This window comes from Phalacrocorax carbo, chromosome 3 (genome assembly GCF_963921805.1).
Source record: "Phalacrocorax carbo chromosome 3, bPhaCar2.1, whole genome shotgun sequence".
NCBI lineage: Eukaryota > Metazoa > Chordata > Aves > Suliformes > Phalacrocoracidae > Phalacrocorax > Phalacrocorax carbo.
The window spans coordinates 54,590,722-54,608,165 of NC_087515.1; the positions used below are offsets into that span (position 1 = coordinate 54,590,722).

The 17,444-nt window shown below is 40.3% G+C and overlaps 1 protein-coding gene across 1 annotated transcript in view; it reads right to left on the reverse strand.

Moving 5' to 3' along the window:
* Nucleotides 1-1,908: 1,908 nt before the first annotated feature.
* Nucleotides 1,909-17,444, reverse strand: part of IGF2R (insulin like growth factor 2 receptor) — a 58,618-nt gene continuing 43,082 nt past the window's right edge. Inside the window, exons 35-48 of the mRNA XM_064446955.1 lie at nt 15,884-16,096; nt 14,800-14,949; nt 13,574-13,735; nt 12,787-12,994; nt 12,240-12,386; nt 11,560-11,794; nt 10,461-10,597; nt 9,335-9,449; nt 8,271-8,417; nt 6,648-6,832; nt 5,964-6,150; nt 4,717-4,881; nt 4,040-4,109; nt 1,909-3,596 (exon numbers count right to left, since the gene is read on the reverse strand). Of these exons, the coding sequence (XP_064303025.1) occupies nt 3,195-3,596; nt 4,040-4,109; nt 4,717-4,881; nt 5,964-6,150; nt 6,648-6,832; nt 8,271-8,417; nt 9,335-9,449; nt 10,461-10,597; nt 11,560-11,794; nt 12,240-12,386; nt 12,787-12,994; nt 13,574-13,735; nt 14,800-14,949; nt 15,884-16,096 (2,523 nt within the window). The 3' untranslated portion in view covers nt 1,909-3,194. The remainder of the gene's footprint in view (nt 3,597-4,039; nt 4,110-4,716; nt 4,882-5,963; nt 6,151-6,647; nt 6,833-8,270; nt 8,418-9,334; nt 9,450-10,460; nt 10,598-11,559; nt 11,795-12,239; nt 12,387-12,786; nt 12,995-13,573; nt 13,736-14,799; nt 14,950-15,883; nt 16,097-17,444) is intronic.

The following is a 17,444-nucleotide window of genomic DNA, read 5'->3' on the forward strand; positions in this document are numbered from 1 at the left end:
TTTTTGCAGTTTGCTGTGGTATATGGGGTACACACCACAGGCCGCACTGTGGTTTTTACCTGTGTGACCACTGAGAGGAGAGGAGGAAGCGGGATGGAAAATCTAGCTCGACGCTAGAGGCACAGGTACATAAGTCACAAGGAAAAACAACTTGCAAAATGGGGTTCTTCCAGGAAAATCACTGCTCCAGTTTCCAATAAGCAGTTCCCCAGAGTAGAACGGCTGATCTTACTTCTGATCTTAATGAAGAAACTTCTGACTCATGTTTACAAGAAGTAACAAATACTATGACCAGGACTAGAGGGGCCCTGGCTCCAGCCAGGTGGAAGAAAGGGACAACTGGGTTTACTGGACTGTGTGGATTCAATGGCCTGACACATCAGACCCACAGGAGTACAAGGCTCTAGGGGACACCAGTGCACCCTAATGCCATCAAGCTGCACAGGGGCAGAACCCATCTCTATTTCTGAAGTGACAGGGGGATCCCAAGAGCTAACTGTATTGGAGGCTGAAATGAGTCTAACTGGGAATGAGTGGCCCAGAGGCTCCGTGCATCCTTGGCATAGACTACCTCTGGAGAAGGCATTTCAAGGACCCAAAAGGGTACAAGTGGGCTTTTGGTATAGCTGCCTTGGAGACAGGGGAAATTAAACAGCTGTCCATCTTGCCCAGTCTCTTGAAGGACCCTTCTGTTGTGGGGTTACTGAGGGTCAAAGAACAAGAAGTGCCAATCACTACCACAACAGTGCAACAGCAGCAAAATCGCAACAACCAAGACTCCGTGATTCCTATCTGCGAGCTGATTCGTCGACTGGAGAGCCAAGTGATCAGCAAGACTCACTTACGCTTTAACAGTCCCATAGGGCGAGTGCGGAAGTCTAATGGAGAGTGGAGACTAACAGTAGACTATCGTGGCTTGAATGAAGTCACTCCACCGTTGAGTGCTGCCGTGCCAGACATGCTAGAACTTCAATACGAACTGCAGTCAAAGGCAGCCAAGTGGTATGCCACAGCTGGCACCACCATCAATGGTGCTCAGTTACCAGCTAGGATTAAACCACAACAGTGCCTTAAAGGCTAATTTCCCAGGGTGTCATGCTGTTGACTGGCAAGGTTTCTACTTCTTGCCCAGCCATTTGTACATGCTCCTCTGGTCCCCGCTATTCTCATAACCATTCCCTCCCTATGGTTAAGCAGGGTATTCTACTGGAAAAATAGCCTGGTGAAGCAAGTCATGCATCCAGCTCTGAAAAAGTCAGCTGAACAGTCAGCCTACCTACCTACAAACACTTAGATAAAAAGTGGGCAATAGTTCCAAGACTACGCACTGAAGTCACTCACCGCTGTTAGCCACGTATTAAAAATATATCATTGATATTGCTCAGATAAGCACCCCCAGGCAGAGTACCTCTGTTCTACCTAAAACTTGTTATCACAGTCACTACAAAGAGACATGCAGTGTTATGCCTGAACACATAGGAAGTAATTTCATGCAGCACTTCATGGATCAAACTCCTCGAAGATGCCAGCCTTGAAGGCCTGGGGAAGGGAAGCAGCGTTCTTCAATGCCCAGTGAGAGAACTGCTTCAATGGTAACTGACAGCATTAAAAACACACTGTCAAGTCCCTCTTTCCCCCAGATTAACCTAATGCTAAATACAAAAAATGACGCTTTTAAGTATGACAAGATGCAACTTTAGCCAAACTGCTAAACACTGTTTAACTGTTAACAATACAAAAGGAAGAAACCCAAGCCTGATAAAAGAAAGAATACATCACTGAGGCTTACCTATATATTCTGATCTTTGTCATCGAACACGGTTCTCATTTTCAGTGATGCAATTAAGATATTAGCTATCACCAGGCTGATGAGCAGCACTACAGACTAGTCTAAGAAAGATTCCAGACTTGAGATGTGGGATTTGGAATACCCACTTCATATCTTTTATTGAAATTGCTGAATACTTTATATTACACTATTTTGATTCAAAATGGAGCTTTTAGAAAAAGAAACCATTGTTGAAACTGAGTAAGCCAGCCAAAAGGAACAATGAAAAGTTTCAAAAAATTCTGACAAATGGGTGTACTTGTACAATGCTCTGAAACATTATCATTGCCCAAATTTAATTTAGGAAACACCTGGAGAAGAGCAAGAGTGCTAGAGTAAATTTGACTTGCATTCACTGCCAGCAACGTTTCAAATCAAATCAATGACTGTGGCCAGGACCGTCGCATAAGACTTAGAACTTAGTCAGAAAACATTGGCCCAAATTTTTTTTCTCATAATTAGTACCAGAGAAGTATTGTGCTGACTAGGGCTCCTCTAGTTGTTGGGCTTTTGTTGGTAATGACAAACTGGGCAGTGCAGATTGTATTAAAAGGAATTCTGCCTCTGTGTCCTTGAAAACTCTGGTTCTCTGTGCAGTCAGCCTAGTCCAGCCATAATCTAGGGAGAAGGAAAAAAAAAAATCTTTGGGTGTTTGTCAGCTGCTTAGGCAAATACTGATGAAGTCAGTCATATGACCAGTACCAAAAAAATATCATGCAAAGAACAGCAACCATTTCAGGCTAAAGCTATACAGAGTTGTACCTTCCAGTCAATACCTTTGAACCAATGATCTGTTTAAATTAGAATGGATATTCAAAACTTACAGGATAAATTAGACTAGTTCCAAAATTTACATCAAATCATCCCAACACACAAAAGTTACATTTTTCCTTGTCTTACGATGGGTGAACCCATAGAATAATACCCTGCCGGCAGGAAGAACATGTTGCTATTAAGCAAACCTGAGTAGTGAGAATCAATAAATACAAGGAGTTAAAATGCTAGTAGTCAGATAACTTGAGTCTCAGGAGCCAGGTGCTTCATTGAGCCTTAATCCTTTCCTTTCAAAGGTTTCTCTGCCAGCATTCAATATCTCTGCTGAGGCTAAAAAAAAAAAAAAAAAAAAGGTGTCCTGGCTAGAGAGAGTCAACATAACTCAGCCAACTGGATGTTAGAAATCCAGTCATACTGAACAGATCATTGTAAACAACCAAGAAATCTTTCTCTTCTTCCCTTTTCAATGGTTTCTTGTTAAAGGCAAAATTCAGAAAAATCTTTCAGGATGAAGTCCTCATATTTGGTTGGAAATGTTGTCCCGTTATATATAATCTTTCTCTATATATTTGATTAGGCACAAGAGGGGTTATTAAACATTCAACAAGTCCTCATCACTATCATCATGAAACGATACTATATTTGTAGAGTTCTGTGCCTGCTGCTGGCCTGGCTTGGATTTTGCTTTCCTTTCCTTTCCCCCATTCAGCAAATAAGCTTTGTCATTGCTTCCAAGACTAGGTGGCTTCTTTTGTGGGTACTTGCTCTTGTCTAGTCCTCTTCCTGTCTGAATCTTTACATCCGGAATGGTTAACACTTCATCCTCACTGTCCAGGTCATCCACATGGAGAGAGGTAAAGGCTTCAGATGTAACAGACTTTGTAGTGATGTGACCATTCTCCTGCCCTCCTTTTGCTGTTCTTTGATTTGGTGCTGCAACTTCCTCCATAAGCCACTCTGTTTCATTCTCATTAGCTTCTTCTTCACTGCTTATCTTTAAGAAGAAAAAAAATGCATGAGGAGAATGCATATATACCACTCTAGACTCTGCCATACACTGATCTCCCTGGTTGTCAGACCCCACACCACACATGGCCTTGGGTTTAACTTAGTTGTAAGATAGTAATACTGCAATAGCATGCTGCTACTATCGCTTTTTACTATGTCTGAAATGGACTTCTTTCTCTTCCTGTACATTTATGTGTTACTTGGCTATTTATGGACTGCTGTTCATTTCCTCAACTCCATCTTCCTTTCCCATTTCACAATATAAATGAAGATATCTCAGCTATGTGGCTTTCCTGAAGCCACACAGTATGGTTTTCATGCACTGAAGGAACTAGGAATTAAGGGGGTTTACTTATTTATTAATAAAAGCTTCATATTAAGAGAACTCGACCAGAAACAAAACCTGTATTACCTGCATTACTGTATTACCTTTGTGTATTTGTAGGAAACACCGGATGTTCTTCTGCAGCAGTTCGTTATCTTGTTTATTACAATTTCCCTAAAGAAGGGGAAGAATACTGCATTAGGGAGACTGTATCCTCCTTATTAGCCCTCACTTTTCTTCACTGGATTTTTACCATCAACAGAAAGCATTTCACAAAGCAAGCTGCAAGCTATCACATAGTGACAGTTGACCCTGAAACCACTCTAACAAAATTCAGTTCATGATGATGTACATCTCCCCTCTTACCACAGCTTCAGGGTCACTGTTCTGCAACCCTTCCGGCCTTTATGTCTAAGGGGGGTGGGGGGGACCAAACCTGTCTAGAAAGCAGAAAAATCAGCAGGGCTTGCACTTGTTTCTTGCTGCAGTTGTATGGTTCCAGCCTGACACCATAAAAAGAAGGGTATTGAATACTAACAGTATTGTCACATTGTTTTATCCTCCTTAATTAGCAGTTGCCCACAATAGAGACTAGCCCAATTCACTTGTGTACCCTCAATTGTGTGCTCTCTTTACATGGACCTTCAGACAGGAATGGGAAATTCGAAAAAAAACAGTGGTTTGACAGTTGATACTGCCAACTCTTAAATCTCTGCTTCCCTTTCACTGAGGAAATCAAGCTCTACCAAACAACTTATAAAGCTTCCCAATCATTTCTTACCTCCTCTCTTTTTTATAGAACAGCAAGATTATTAGGCATGCAGTAAGAACAACCAGGAGGACACTCAGCACAGCTCCAACAGCCTGACTTCTCCTTGAAAGGCCTTTATGTACTTGGGCCTCATGGTCGGTCTGGTGCTCAGTGCTTCCTGGATCATTGGTTGATCTAATAACAAATTGCAAAGAAAAGGACGAGTAAGATCTGTTGACCAGTTGCAAACTGGGTTAGAAACAGCAGATTCAAAGAAATTAAACATGCCACAACATACCATCAGCTGTGCCTAACAGCTATAAAGAACTGAATTCAGAGGATTTCATTCTAAGTAAAAAAAAACCTTAAAAAATGTACATACTGTGCCTACATCCTGGTATGCTTTCCAGCAATGTATGAAACTGATTATAGTCAAGACTGAAGTGCATGATTGGGCACCCTAGAGCTTACACAGCAGCAGCTAGCCACACAAGGCTGCTATTTTAGAACCAAACTGCACCTGAGCAAGCTGCAAAAGCTACAGCAATTCTTTACCTTCCAGCTGACTGTGGCACTACACAGACCTCAATAGCTAATTGCCTGTTTAAACTAGGATAAACAGTCTCCCTGTGTTTTCAAACTAGCAGCCAGAAAGAGAGTAGTCCTAGCAGTCACTCCATTCCTTGCAGTGAGGCTGCCCATGAGTCAAGAATGCCAGTAAGCACCTAGATACGGTCACTCTGCTTTTAACACTGTCACCTCATTACTCCTTTTTCGTTCTGTAGATAAGCTGATAATTAATTGCAGAAGTATCTCATTATTCCTTTAAGTCCTGTAATGATGTTCGCTCAACCCTGAAGAAGTAGGCAGATAGAGGGGAAGGCCAGCCTTTGCTGTGGCTTAAAAGTTTTCCAGACAATAAGGCAAGGAGGACAAAAACCTTTACCCAAATACTGGTTACTCCTCTCAGTAACATGAAACAGCATGTTCTGTTAGCTACAGTAGGTTTTACTTAGTGAGAACAACAATATTAATTCCACCATGCTTCTCCATTTCCCATGCAAACAAGTGGCTTTAGGTCCAGATCAACTTGACAAGCTTTTATTAGTGGTCACGTGCCAAACACTACATACATGAACACCAATTCCATCTACCCACAAGTATACCGCTTTTTTAGCTTTCCATTTTTCACAGTCACCAAGATGAACAAATACAAAAAACCCTTTAGCTGAGAAGAGCTGACAAGAGCTGCTTTCAGAAAATTGTTAACTACTCACATTAATGGACACACAGCAGATGTGTACCAGGTAAATAAATACTGGCAATCTGCCGTCTCATGAAGGAATTCAGGGATGCCTTCCTTTACACGCGTATTGCAGTGCAAGAAAATGGTTGAAGACACAAACTTTGATTTATCTTTACCGCATCTGGAGTCTGATGAAAATATGACATCCAGGTCATCATCTACAACGAGAAGAAAACCTTAGCGTTTACTGCTCCCTTGAGAACACTCTATTAACACTAGACCCTGGAAAGTTATGTATTTGTTCTGCAGTAACAGCTTACACTTTGCAGTATCTACAGGCGAGCTTATATTTTTACATAGCTGATCCCATCAGTTGCTATGGGACAGTGGGCTAAACTCTTCACAAGAAAAAAGGTAGCTAAAGGAGATCATTGCTTATGCAGCACAAGAACAGAGGAGAACAGGAGACCAAGTCTTCTATCTTGCATTGTTTTGACCAAAGTCCTTCAACAAGTGTCAAGCCCAAACCCTATTAAGGCCACATCTGCAACTAAGCTTACAAAATAAAAAAAACACCAACCTGAATTCTTCTAGACAGACTCTGGACACCTTTACAGAAATGGATTAGCACAGATGATGTGAAACAAGAACCATTTTCTGATGAAGCAATTCAGACAGAGTATCAGACAATTCTGGCTAGTGAGCAAGTACTTACCCTCAACATAATATTTAGCTTTTGTGGCAGAACCAATTCTCCGAAAGCGATGTTCATTAGTTTTAACCTGGCAGATGTTTGCTCCAGAGCATTCTGGGACACTTGAGTTTCTTATACCAGAAAGTTGAATTTCATATACGTATTTATCGCCATTTGTCCGTACATCACCAGAAGCCATGTACAACCTAAGGAAATAGAAGGCAGGTCTATCCTTAAGTCTAAACTCACAGATTTAGGTTATTCCCAAGATAAGACTGGCAACAGTGGTAGCTGCTACCACTGGTTGCTTCCAGAGCGAGTTGGAGTGGCTGACTCAGCACCCAGAAAAGATGCAGGACTCAGGTTTCCTCCCTGAACATTACAAATGAGGATTATATTTAGCATAAATATAATCTTTCTAAGAAAGCACACAAAGTAAACTTTTCTAGCTATATTGCCCTCAATGGGTGTATGAACCTGTAAATACCTCCCCAAAGGTTTAAAGATAAACTGGAGACAAAAGCATGATTCAGCAGCTCACACACAAGCTAGCCTACTGACCATAAGAACCATATTGTTTGCTCTGGAGCCATTATAAATAGCATAGCTTAGCCGTCTTCTCCAGAAGGGTAACTAGTTCTATCATAAGTATTACCTAAGTACTATTTACAGTTGCATCCTTTTGCACTGCTGGTCAGATTGAGAATGCTCTGAGATTCATAACTATTTGTTCTAGCCACCTGCTTGAAGGCTGACCTCACTCAGATATGACTTGCCTTTAATCGTACATTACACCAAGTTTTATTTTTGTCCTGACTTCCTCTCTCCCTTCATGCAGGCCTTTTGTTTTGTTGTTTTTGTTTTTTCTCTATGCTTGTAATGCTGTCACCAGGTTTGAACAGCAGGTTTATTCACAACACTTCTGCTCAGTTACTCCAATCCTGCACACCAATGCTTTGTGCCCTGCAAGCAGAGTTTGATCTTCCCATAACACTAGTACCAGCAGATTCCCTTCCATAATGCTAGCACTGATGTTAAACATGGTAGTTAAAGATTCTGGACCAGCTATGCGCAATGTGTAGTACAGTCACTGTAACTGCTGGTCTTCAGCCATGCATGACCATTCCTCCAGAGCTGTCCTTCCTCACTTTTAAGGCTTCTGAAGCATGGGTTCCTACTTCCATATGGATTGCCTGAGCAGCAAAAAAGGTGCTATGTAAAAAGCCAAGGAGTCCTCTAGGTGAACAAAAAAATCAAGTTCTCTGGCACTGAACTAATGTCTACACACGATGGGAGAGAGCAATAACTCACAATAAAAGACATCTAACATCATGGTACATGCAAGGTTTTAGACCAGTATTAAGTACACCTGGACATGCTCAAATCTATAAGGCCAACTATGAGCTGCACTATTAATCAGGCCTTTAAGTCAGTCAGTGGTACAAGGTGAATTCAGTGCTATTTCCACTTGACAGCTAAGAACTGTTAAGACAACATAGAATATTCACACCAAACATTCTTTTCTTGCAGTACAGTTCTACAGGACTAAGGTGTGGTTTTTGAGGTTTTGGGGGTGGAGGGGAATAGGGTGGTGCTTGGTGTGGGTTTTTTCTTTGTTTTGTTGTTGGGTCTTTTTTTACTTACTTGTAATAAACATCCCCTAAAGAGAAGTTTTTCCCAGTTGCAGGATTAATAACTGTCCCGTTCACCACCTCCACCTCCTGCTGCTTCACAGCACAAGCTGCACGTGTGTTCCAAGTGATGTAGTAAGCACAGTTTTCTTCATCAACCCTACCAAATAACAGACACAACTCATGATTCCAGGAAACAGGAAAAAGTGCTTAGTGTCTTGATAAAGGGAAGACACACGGCTGCTAAGCCATATATGGCAACGTCCTGCCTAAGCATCATGCGAAGAGCAAGCTAAAATAGCCAAGTAGCACTCAGAAAAAAGCTACTTGAAGAGTCGCACTGTACTTTTCTGCAGTTCCAAGACCTAAAAAGACCTGGTTGTACTTGAATTTCCTACTTCAAAAGTTCCAGAAATCGCACAGTGTACGAGAGGGTTTTATCAAAGTATTTGAGCTAACAAACCCATCAGGCTGCTCTTGGTAGGTTTAACCTTATTTAACTAGGACAAAGAGTGTAAGCAGTCAGATTTTGCTGCCTAGTTCTGACTCATGCAGAGCATCTTGCTCAGTTTCCCAATTCTATGAACAATATACAGTTAACCAAAACAAGACTGAGCAAAAAGCCATCAAGCTTTCTTAGTATTTGTGATCATGCATATATACCTCACTTTGAACAGCTTCTAGTGAAATAATCTGTATCGAGGCAACAATAAACCATGTTTTATTAGCTCAATCACTTATATACAGTAAGTGTTCTCTACTGAACAGATTTGAGCAAAGTTAAGAGTGGTTGTATTACAACTGACATTGAAAACAACAGCATCCCAGCCACTGTCAGATCTAATTTGGAAGTAGAATGCTTAAATTTTTGCCCAGAAATTTTAAGATAAATACAGAATACAATTTTTTATGGAAGTGAACAAGTGCAGAACCTCCACAAGATTCATGTCTTACAAGTACAGACCAAGGATTATTTTAGGGACAGTCCAACAGAACAGACAATCCTGAGACAGAGTTTACTAGAGAGGTACAAAGGAACAAACCATGAAGATCGTGGTGTGTTAACTTGTTACTCACCTCTGCAGCATGGGCTTGCCAACTGTTTTTGCACACTTCAGTTCTATAACTGTCGTTACTTTCTTGTTTTTCTTACATTCCTGCCCACTGGAATAACTAATATACACTGTATCACCTGGAAAGGAAAAATGGTGACACTCAGGGTTTCTGCAAGCAGCTGGCAGAAGTTCCCTTTGCTCATTCTCCAGACTTCATTACTTTAGATTAACGTCTAGGATTTCTTTTTTTTCCCCCTGCATAGACCATATATCAATTACAGAACTTCATTAACTTGAGGTCTTCATGCTGATGATCATTTAAAAATCATGCCTCAAACACCTGTGTATTTACATCGCACCATGTGTTCAGGTCACCAGTATGGCCATAATGATTGTTTACATTTAAGATGTCATTTTTTAAACCTAAGAGTAAATGAAGATACTAATTTATAAATTAACTCAGGCAATAAACACATGCAATATGTCCCATTGTTTTTGTAGCTGGGTGGAAAATTTCCCTCAATTTCACAAACTCAGCAGCAATTTACAAAATATTCTTTAAACTGAAATCTTGGGTAAGATTGAGATTATTTTTCACCCCTTTTCTTAAGAGTGAAGCCAGTTAGTCATCTTTCACATGCTGCTTTAATTGAAGAAGTTAGTGGACATGGAACAAGACTTTCAAAGCTGGATGAAGCAAAATAGTTACCTTTCCCACAATTATAGAATCAGACTGGCTGAGGTTGGAAGGGACCTCTGGAGGCCATCTCATCCAACCCCCTTGCTCAAGTAGGGACACCTGGAGCCAGCTGCCCAGGACCATGCCCAGACAGCTTTTGAATACCTCCAAGGTAGGAGACTCCACAACCTCTTAGGGCAACCTGTGCCAGTGCTATGTCACCCTCACTATTAAAAGTGTTTCTTCATGTTCAGATGGACAATTCATTTCTTACAGTGTTAATGACAACACTTTATTTGCTCAAACTTTTAAGTTTGAGCAGTAGTGTTTAATGGTTTTGTTCTTAAACAGAAGATTCACTGGTAAAGATATTTCAAAATAAAATCCTCACCATAATTTAGGAACCATTATAGCTAAGTTATAAGATTTAACCATCTCCAGCTCTCTAGAGGAACAAAGGTAACTCTACCTGTCACATTCAGCTTCTGTGTATGAACAAGTCCAAGAACTTGAACATCTCCATTATTGCTTTTCCTGCAAATACTGGCTCTTTCAGGGCAGCCTGTGGGTCCCTCATGTATCCTCTGACAGAGATTCACATAGTACCTATAGAGAACACAGTAGAGAAAACTTATTTAAAATTAGCTTAAGCTAAACTGAAAAAGTGAACTTTAGAATCCTCATGGGAAGCTAGCCAGGCTGAAAGAAATTAAATACTCTAATTAGCTAATATAATAAAGCATGTACTAAGGTTTAGCAGATTACTTTTAACTATCGCTTCCAAGTAAATGACTATGCAAAAAATAATTGATCATTTACCAGATTAGTTCACTAGTTAATTTTGACCTGGGTCAAAACTAGAAATTGGAACTCGGTCAAGAAATGCACAAAAGTTTATTCAGCTATAAAAGTGATAGTACTATCCTAAATTCAGCACCTCTTCAGAGCTACACTGGATAAGTTTTATTAGAACAGTGGAACTAGTACAAAGACTGTGAATGAAACAATTTCGTTACCCCACAGTTCATCATAAGCTTAGAATTAGACACTCTCAGCCTTGCCAGTTCATTTCTATTTTCTAACTGGAAGGAGAAGGCTGGAGAGGCTGATGACTTCCAGCCATTCATATTTTCCTCTAGGTTGATTCTTAGAGAAATGGGGGGAAAAAAGCCCTACTTAAACTTTAAACAAATAGTTACCTGCTTGAGTCAAAAGACAGCAACTAAGTCATTAAGATTTTTGTTCAACATGATTAACAATCAAAAAAAATTGCATTTGAAGTACAAAATGACTTTGGTATGTTCACAATTTCAGTAGAAAGCCTTTAAAAAGGGTTAGCAACAGAGGGAAGGAGTGAGGGTGAAGACAGTATTCATCCATCCTCTTCAGATAAAATGGGTTCCTTTCTGCTTTTTTGTCTATATGCAGTGTTAAGCACTGACAGTTTTAGGACACGGTCAGCAATTTAAACCGACTCTGAACAGGGACCAAACATAAGTACTATGCCACATTACAGTGTCAACGGTATTGATTAGCAGGCTGCTCCCTGGGAGTTGCTCACTACTCACGAGTTCCCATTGTGGGAAAAGATCCATGATCCTGTCAGGGAAGAGAGCATTCTCAAGTCGTAAGTTCTGTGTTTTTGGACAAACTTGCACTCCATCTTCTTGGGAGGACAAACAGCCTGAGTCTTCCATTCAAATGTCACAGCACAGCCAAGTGTCTCACTCAGAAGATACGGTCTCCCAACACCAGCATTTTCATCACATGTGAAGATAATGGTAGATTCCCTTCTTGCAGTTGCTATAAGGGGGAAAAACAAGCGAAAAAATACTTTGCAAGAGGCCTTCAGGCACATACGGATTTTAGTATAGCAATTTTGTGGTATCAACAAAAATTTTAATCGGGGATTGTTTCAGATAGCAAAGAGGCACAAATGCTTTACCTAGCAATTTTATTCCCTAGGTTAGCTTTCATGCTTTTTAGAAAGCAGTGTTCCTTCCAAAACAACAGATCTCCATCAAAACAGAGTCATCACTTATGACTTAAACACTCACGATCTAACAGCGTGAAGTTTTTATTTCAAAAGTATTTTGCTCACTCACTTAAGTCAGGTTTGTCCCATAGATTCCTTGTCTTGCCCACCCTTTACTTCCACTGTATTGCGCCAGAGGTCTTTTGCCCAGCCTGATAATGGCTAACTCCTGTTAGCTCAGATCCTCGCACACGAAGCATAGGAAGTCCTTACCATTACCACAAAATCCCCACTTTCCGTCTCCCTGGTAGTTTTCAGTTGTAGCACACCATGGCCTATTCTTGTCTTCTGTAATACATTCCTTATAGGTCTTCCCTTTGTACTTGAAGGGGAACACACAAAGCTCTCCCTTTTCAGTCACTAAGAAGGAAAGGTAGATCCTCTTAATAACATGCAGTAGAATCCATATCCATTTGGATATCCAGGGGCATATCCAAAGCCTGTTCTTTAGTATTGAAGTAAAGTCATAGGCAGAAACCAAAAATACTGAAACATTTAGTCTAAATCCAATAAGAAAACTAGGATGTAGTGTACAATTAACTAGGATCATCCCTACAGAAAAGTTGCACTCTCTCTTCTAGGAAGTACATATTGATGCTGCAGATTAGTGTGGTGCATGTGATTTAACCAAACTACACGTTTCCATTAAACATATGGAAAATCCATGTTGCTTCCCTCCTACTGCAACAAAACTTCATATTTTACGGGTAAAAACAGCTGAAGAGTTTTTACATTAAAAATGGGTCTGCTTCAATCTCACCTGGGGGGCACCGATCACCTCCTGTGTACTGCAAGATAACAGTTTCATCCTGGTGGCTATAGTCCATTTTCATTTCTTTTACATTTCCAAAAGATGACACTCCACTTTCAGATGTCAGGCACACTGCTCCATCTTTGCATTTTCCCTGGGGCAAGTCTGCTGCCTGACTGCATACACCCACATGGTAACTGTTGGGTCCAGAAAATACCTGTGTGGACATCCAGAAGCATCATAAACAAGGCTGCCTCAGAGCCTACAGTCAATACCTACACAGAACCACCCAAATGCTTTATAAGCCAAGCCTCATGCAGTACTTGCATAATGCAGGAGGAAAACAAGATAATTTTGCAAGTCTGGCCTTCTTTACTATGGGAAAGCTGCAGAAAAAGTACACCTACAGGATCAAGGATATAGTCTGTTCAGCAGACTTGTTTTCATCTTCAGGATTCTACTACAGGTGAAGATTTTTTCCTTTCCCCATCAGTACACCCATGAATTTCCTTCTCAAAACCACTAAAAACCCTAATGTTATTCCCTCTAATATTGTTTGCTCTGTCAGAGGCCAAACATATCAACACTGACCACAGCTGCAGCACATGCTTCAGTCTCCTCTCACATCCCAGGATGCTTAAAAGAAACCCCTGCTGCAGTTCCAAAATGTTGATAGCATCAGGCAATTTAAAAAAAAAAAATCACCACAAAAAAAAACACTCACCAAGCAAACAAAACCGCCCTAACTAAAAACAAACCAACAAACACCAAAATATAACCCACCAGAAGGCATTACCTCGAATGATCTTCTAGAAAGGCTGGTCAAGTTAAAAGTATAGTGTAGCTGTTCGTCAGTCACAGAGCAACCTAAAGTCTTCACTTTATCAGGACACACAACCGGAGTTTCCCACTCAAACACAAAACTGCAGTCAAGTTTCTGTATCATCTTTGGCTTGCCCTGTTACCAAAGAACACAGCAAAATACATTAGGTTTAATTTTTGGAGTGTGTTGTTCTTTCTGCATTCCCCCCCACCACCCCAACAGTTAACCTCAGTTATTACCAAGGCTAGACTTTGCTGACTGAAGGACAAACACCATCCCTTCATATTACAACCATTACCAAAAAAAGCAAGCTACAAGTGAAGTACATTCTACCTAATTCCAGAAAGCAATTAAAGCAGTAACTGAAGTGCACAAGCTTTCTTATTAATTAGGGTTAAGATTTCAATGTTCAGCTTAGTTGCTAGCAGCAATAAAAGTGTGAGCGCGCTGCGTGTCTCCATGGTAGAGAACATTAAGAAAGTTCACTGAGTTAAGGTTTAGAAAGAATGCTGTTTCCTTTGTCATATTTTAAATAAAAATAGTAGTATAGCCTATGTAATAGTCAGAGCTGCCTAGAGTTTCAAGCTCATGTCCCATGTTGATGGAAAATGGTTCCACTGAGTATCTTCAACAAGCTCTAGTTTGTCAAACACCATACCTTAGTGCTTCACTACAGTTTGTTAAAGCATTCAAAAAATTCACACCATCATGTTAGATTCACACCACCACACAACTTCAATTTAGTGTTCAGGTGTCAACACAAAATAAAAAATGTAAGTAGCTAAGTGCAATTTTTTAAAGCTGTGTAGGATTATGGAAAGGGCTACAACACAGGGAAAACTTTTCACAGTAATAGCTTTACAGTTACAGTGGTTCTTGTGTTAGCTTGTGGTACAACTACAAGCTTTTGGACCTAGACAAGGTGCAATGCAGCATCAAGTTTAACGCCAGCAGTAAGTTATTGCTACATTAGTTCAGTGGAATCTGATCCTTGAAACCATCAGAAACTGCTACTCTTAAGCCTGAAGTTCATGCACTCTGTGAACTTTTGCCTGGTTAAGAATAAAAATATTAAGTATATTCCTTGTTGAAACATGCTAGGAACAAATCCTTGATTCAGTTTTAAACAAACCTAACACTGGTTACTACCCACTTCCAATTGCACTCCAATATCAACAGAAGTTTAAGAGATGTCTTACCAGACTAGTTCCTTGGCTGCAGTGAAATACAATAAGAGAAGTATAGTTCAATTTGTTGTTTATCTGACAAGGAGTAGTGCTGTTGTAAGTGATGTAAACTTCATTTACTGCCTCATTTATCTTGGGAGGTTCAGTAACACGACCAATATCCTACACAAGCAAAAATATGTATTAAGACACATACAGGACACACCTAGATTTCAGATCAGCCCAGAGATTCAGATCAATTCAGATTCATCTGTTTGGTTTATATGGGAGCAAAACTATCGCATTTTTGAAAAATGCATTCTACACTCAAAGAATAACAGTTTTATTTCAATCCTAACAAAACACAAGTTGAGCAGCGCAAAACACACACTCTTTGATTAAGCTTAACAAATGCCAGGGAGGTTCTGCATCTCACAGGTAGATTCTTCTTTAAATCATTGTGCCAAAATACCAACACATCATTTAAAAATATGTAGTATTAACAACGGAGTAAGGTCCATAGATCAATGTGGAAGTTCATGGAAAACAACCTCAACTTTTTATGTGCATCTTCTACAGCTCACAAACAAGACCTCAAAAGGTAAGAACCTCCATCTCTCAAGGCAATAACACGGACAAGCTGACCGACATTCTGTGACAGGCTTGCTACTCATGCAGCTGTCAAGTTCTTACATGAAAGCACTAAATGCATTTTGGAGCATGCTAGGACATATCCTGCTTCCTATTGCAACAGGCTGTCATGGGATCAAGCACGCCATTTCTGTGCCACAGTATGGCAGACTAAGAGGCATTCTGCTTCCCAGTCTCCATATTTAGCACACAGCACTACATGAAAAAATCTCTGTAGTAATTTTCCATATTTGTCACAGCATGGAATTTTTTGACACCAAAACAAATTACTGGGGTTCAGGATAGGAAAATGCTTCTTCGTGGGGAAAAGCAATGAAAGGGAATTTTGCAGGATAGATTTTAATTTTGTATTCCATTTCTTTAACCCATTGTCGAGCCTGTGGTTCAAATCAGGTCTCTAGGCAGGGATACTGTTTTAGACTAGGAGGGAAACGCCTGTTTCAGTGATTCCAGGCATAGTACTTACGACTGGTGGTCCATTAACAGGAACCATGCAAACAGCCGCTCCAGGTGGGCAACTGACACCTTTGATAGGATTGAGAGGTTCACAGATGTTAATGTAGAAGTCTGGAGAAACATCTGTTATATCTTCATCCACAAATGCCTCATAATACCCAGTGCGATGGATCAGAGAAGACAGGTCAATAACGGAACTGCCGTTCAATACTGAGCACTTCACCTACAAGTGAACGCATTTTATTGCTTTTATTCTTTTATTACTTGCTTTGATTTATTGACAAACATCCTGCCCTTCACAGGGCCAGAAGTGTAGCTGCCTTTAAAAGTTTCAAATTTGATTTAAGTAAAGCAGCGTTTCTTACAATTTCTGTTTGTCTATAGATACTAAACACCTACAAGCTGTGCATGAAAAACCTCAGTCATTTAAACATGGAATAGAGACCATATCAGAACACCACCAAGACATAAAGCTCTGGCATGCATACTCCAGCATACATGGTCATTATGTCTTCGTAAGACCAGTAGATTCTACAGTTCCTTCCTCTCCCCATCTCCCGCACACCACTAGGCCATCTCCAGCAAACAAGCCTGGTTATAACAATGTAAAGTTATTGTATTGCAAGTTGATGGTTTGAGCACTAGGTTTCCTCCGAACTGACTTCATGCATTCTTAAAGTGCATAAGCTTACTGGCAGCCTACCTGGAATTTGGGAAGTCTGTTTTTGCTTAGATATTAGATAAGGAGCAACTAACGAAATTACCATTTAATTTCAGAACAAATCATCAGAATTGCTACCTAGCTATCACTACACTGAAATAGCTAGTGATAGTCACTGTGGCTACACTGTGAGAAGTGATCAGCAATGCACAAATGATCACTGAACAGAGTTAACAGGCTAGAAAACACAATGTTTTTAGGCACTGTTGGTGTGTACTGCAAGATGGTACATATTACTGAAGAGGAAACCAAAGCTATGTGTAGTAGAACTCTTACAAAAGAAGGATGGCACACATGATAATTCCTGCTGGGGAAAGGAAAACTGGATTATGTTTTTTCTAAATGGAAGTGAGAGCTATGGTAGTATTGAGACAATGATGAGGAAGAAAAACAACTTGTCACAGAAAATGCTCGCCACACTAGAAGTAATCAAGGCAGGAAAGAATGATTAGGCAGATTCACAAAAGGGACTGTTCAGGTGTTAAGATCTGAATTCACCCTATAACTCGTTTAGCTTTCTGTTCCTATTGCTGCTTTTATTCTGTGCACCCACTACTGGTAACAATTTAACTAGCTAAAATTAACTAAAGTAAGACTAGCTCATAGTATTGTCTGGAACACCAGTTCATCTAGAGTTGACCAAAGCACGTTATTACAGCATGTGTTTTATAGCAGAGGTGAATCCTCAGTTCATGCTATCACGGTTTAACAGTTTTTGCACTGAAGAAACTGATCATACACTTGCCTGGCCTCTAGTCGCTTAGAAAAAAAAGACTACCCCCATGCCCAGAGATGCTGTCTATCCTCAACTCAACCTAAGCTCTGTTGGCCTATTGCACTGGAGAATCTT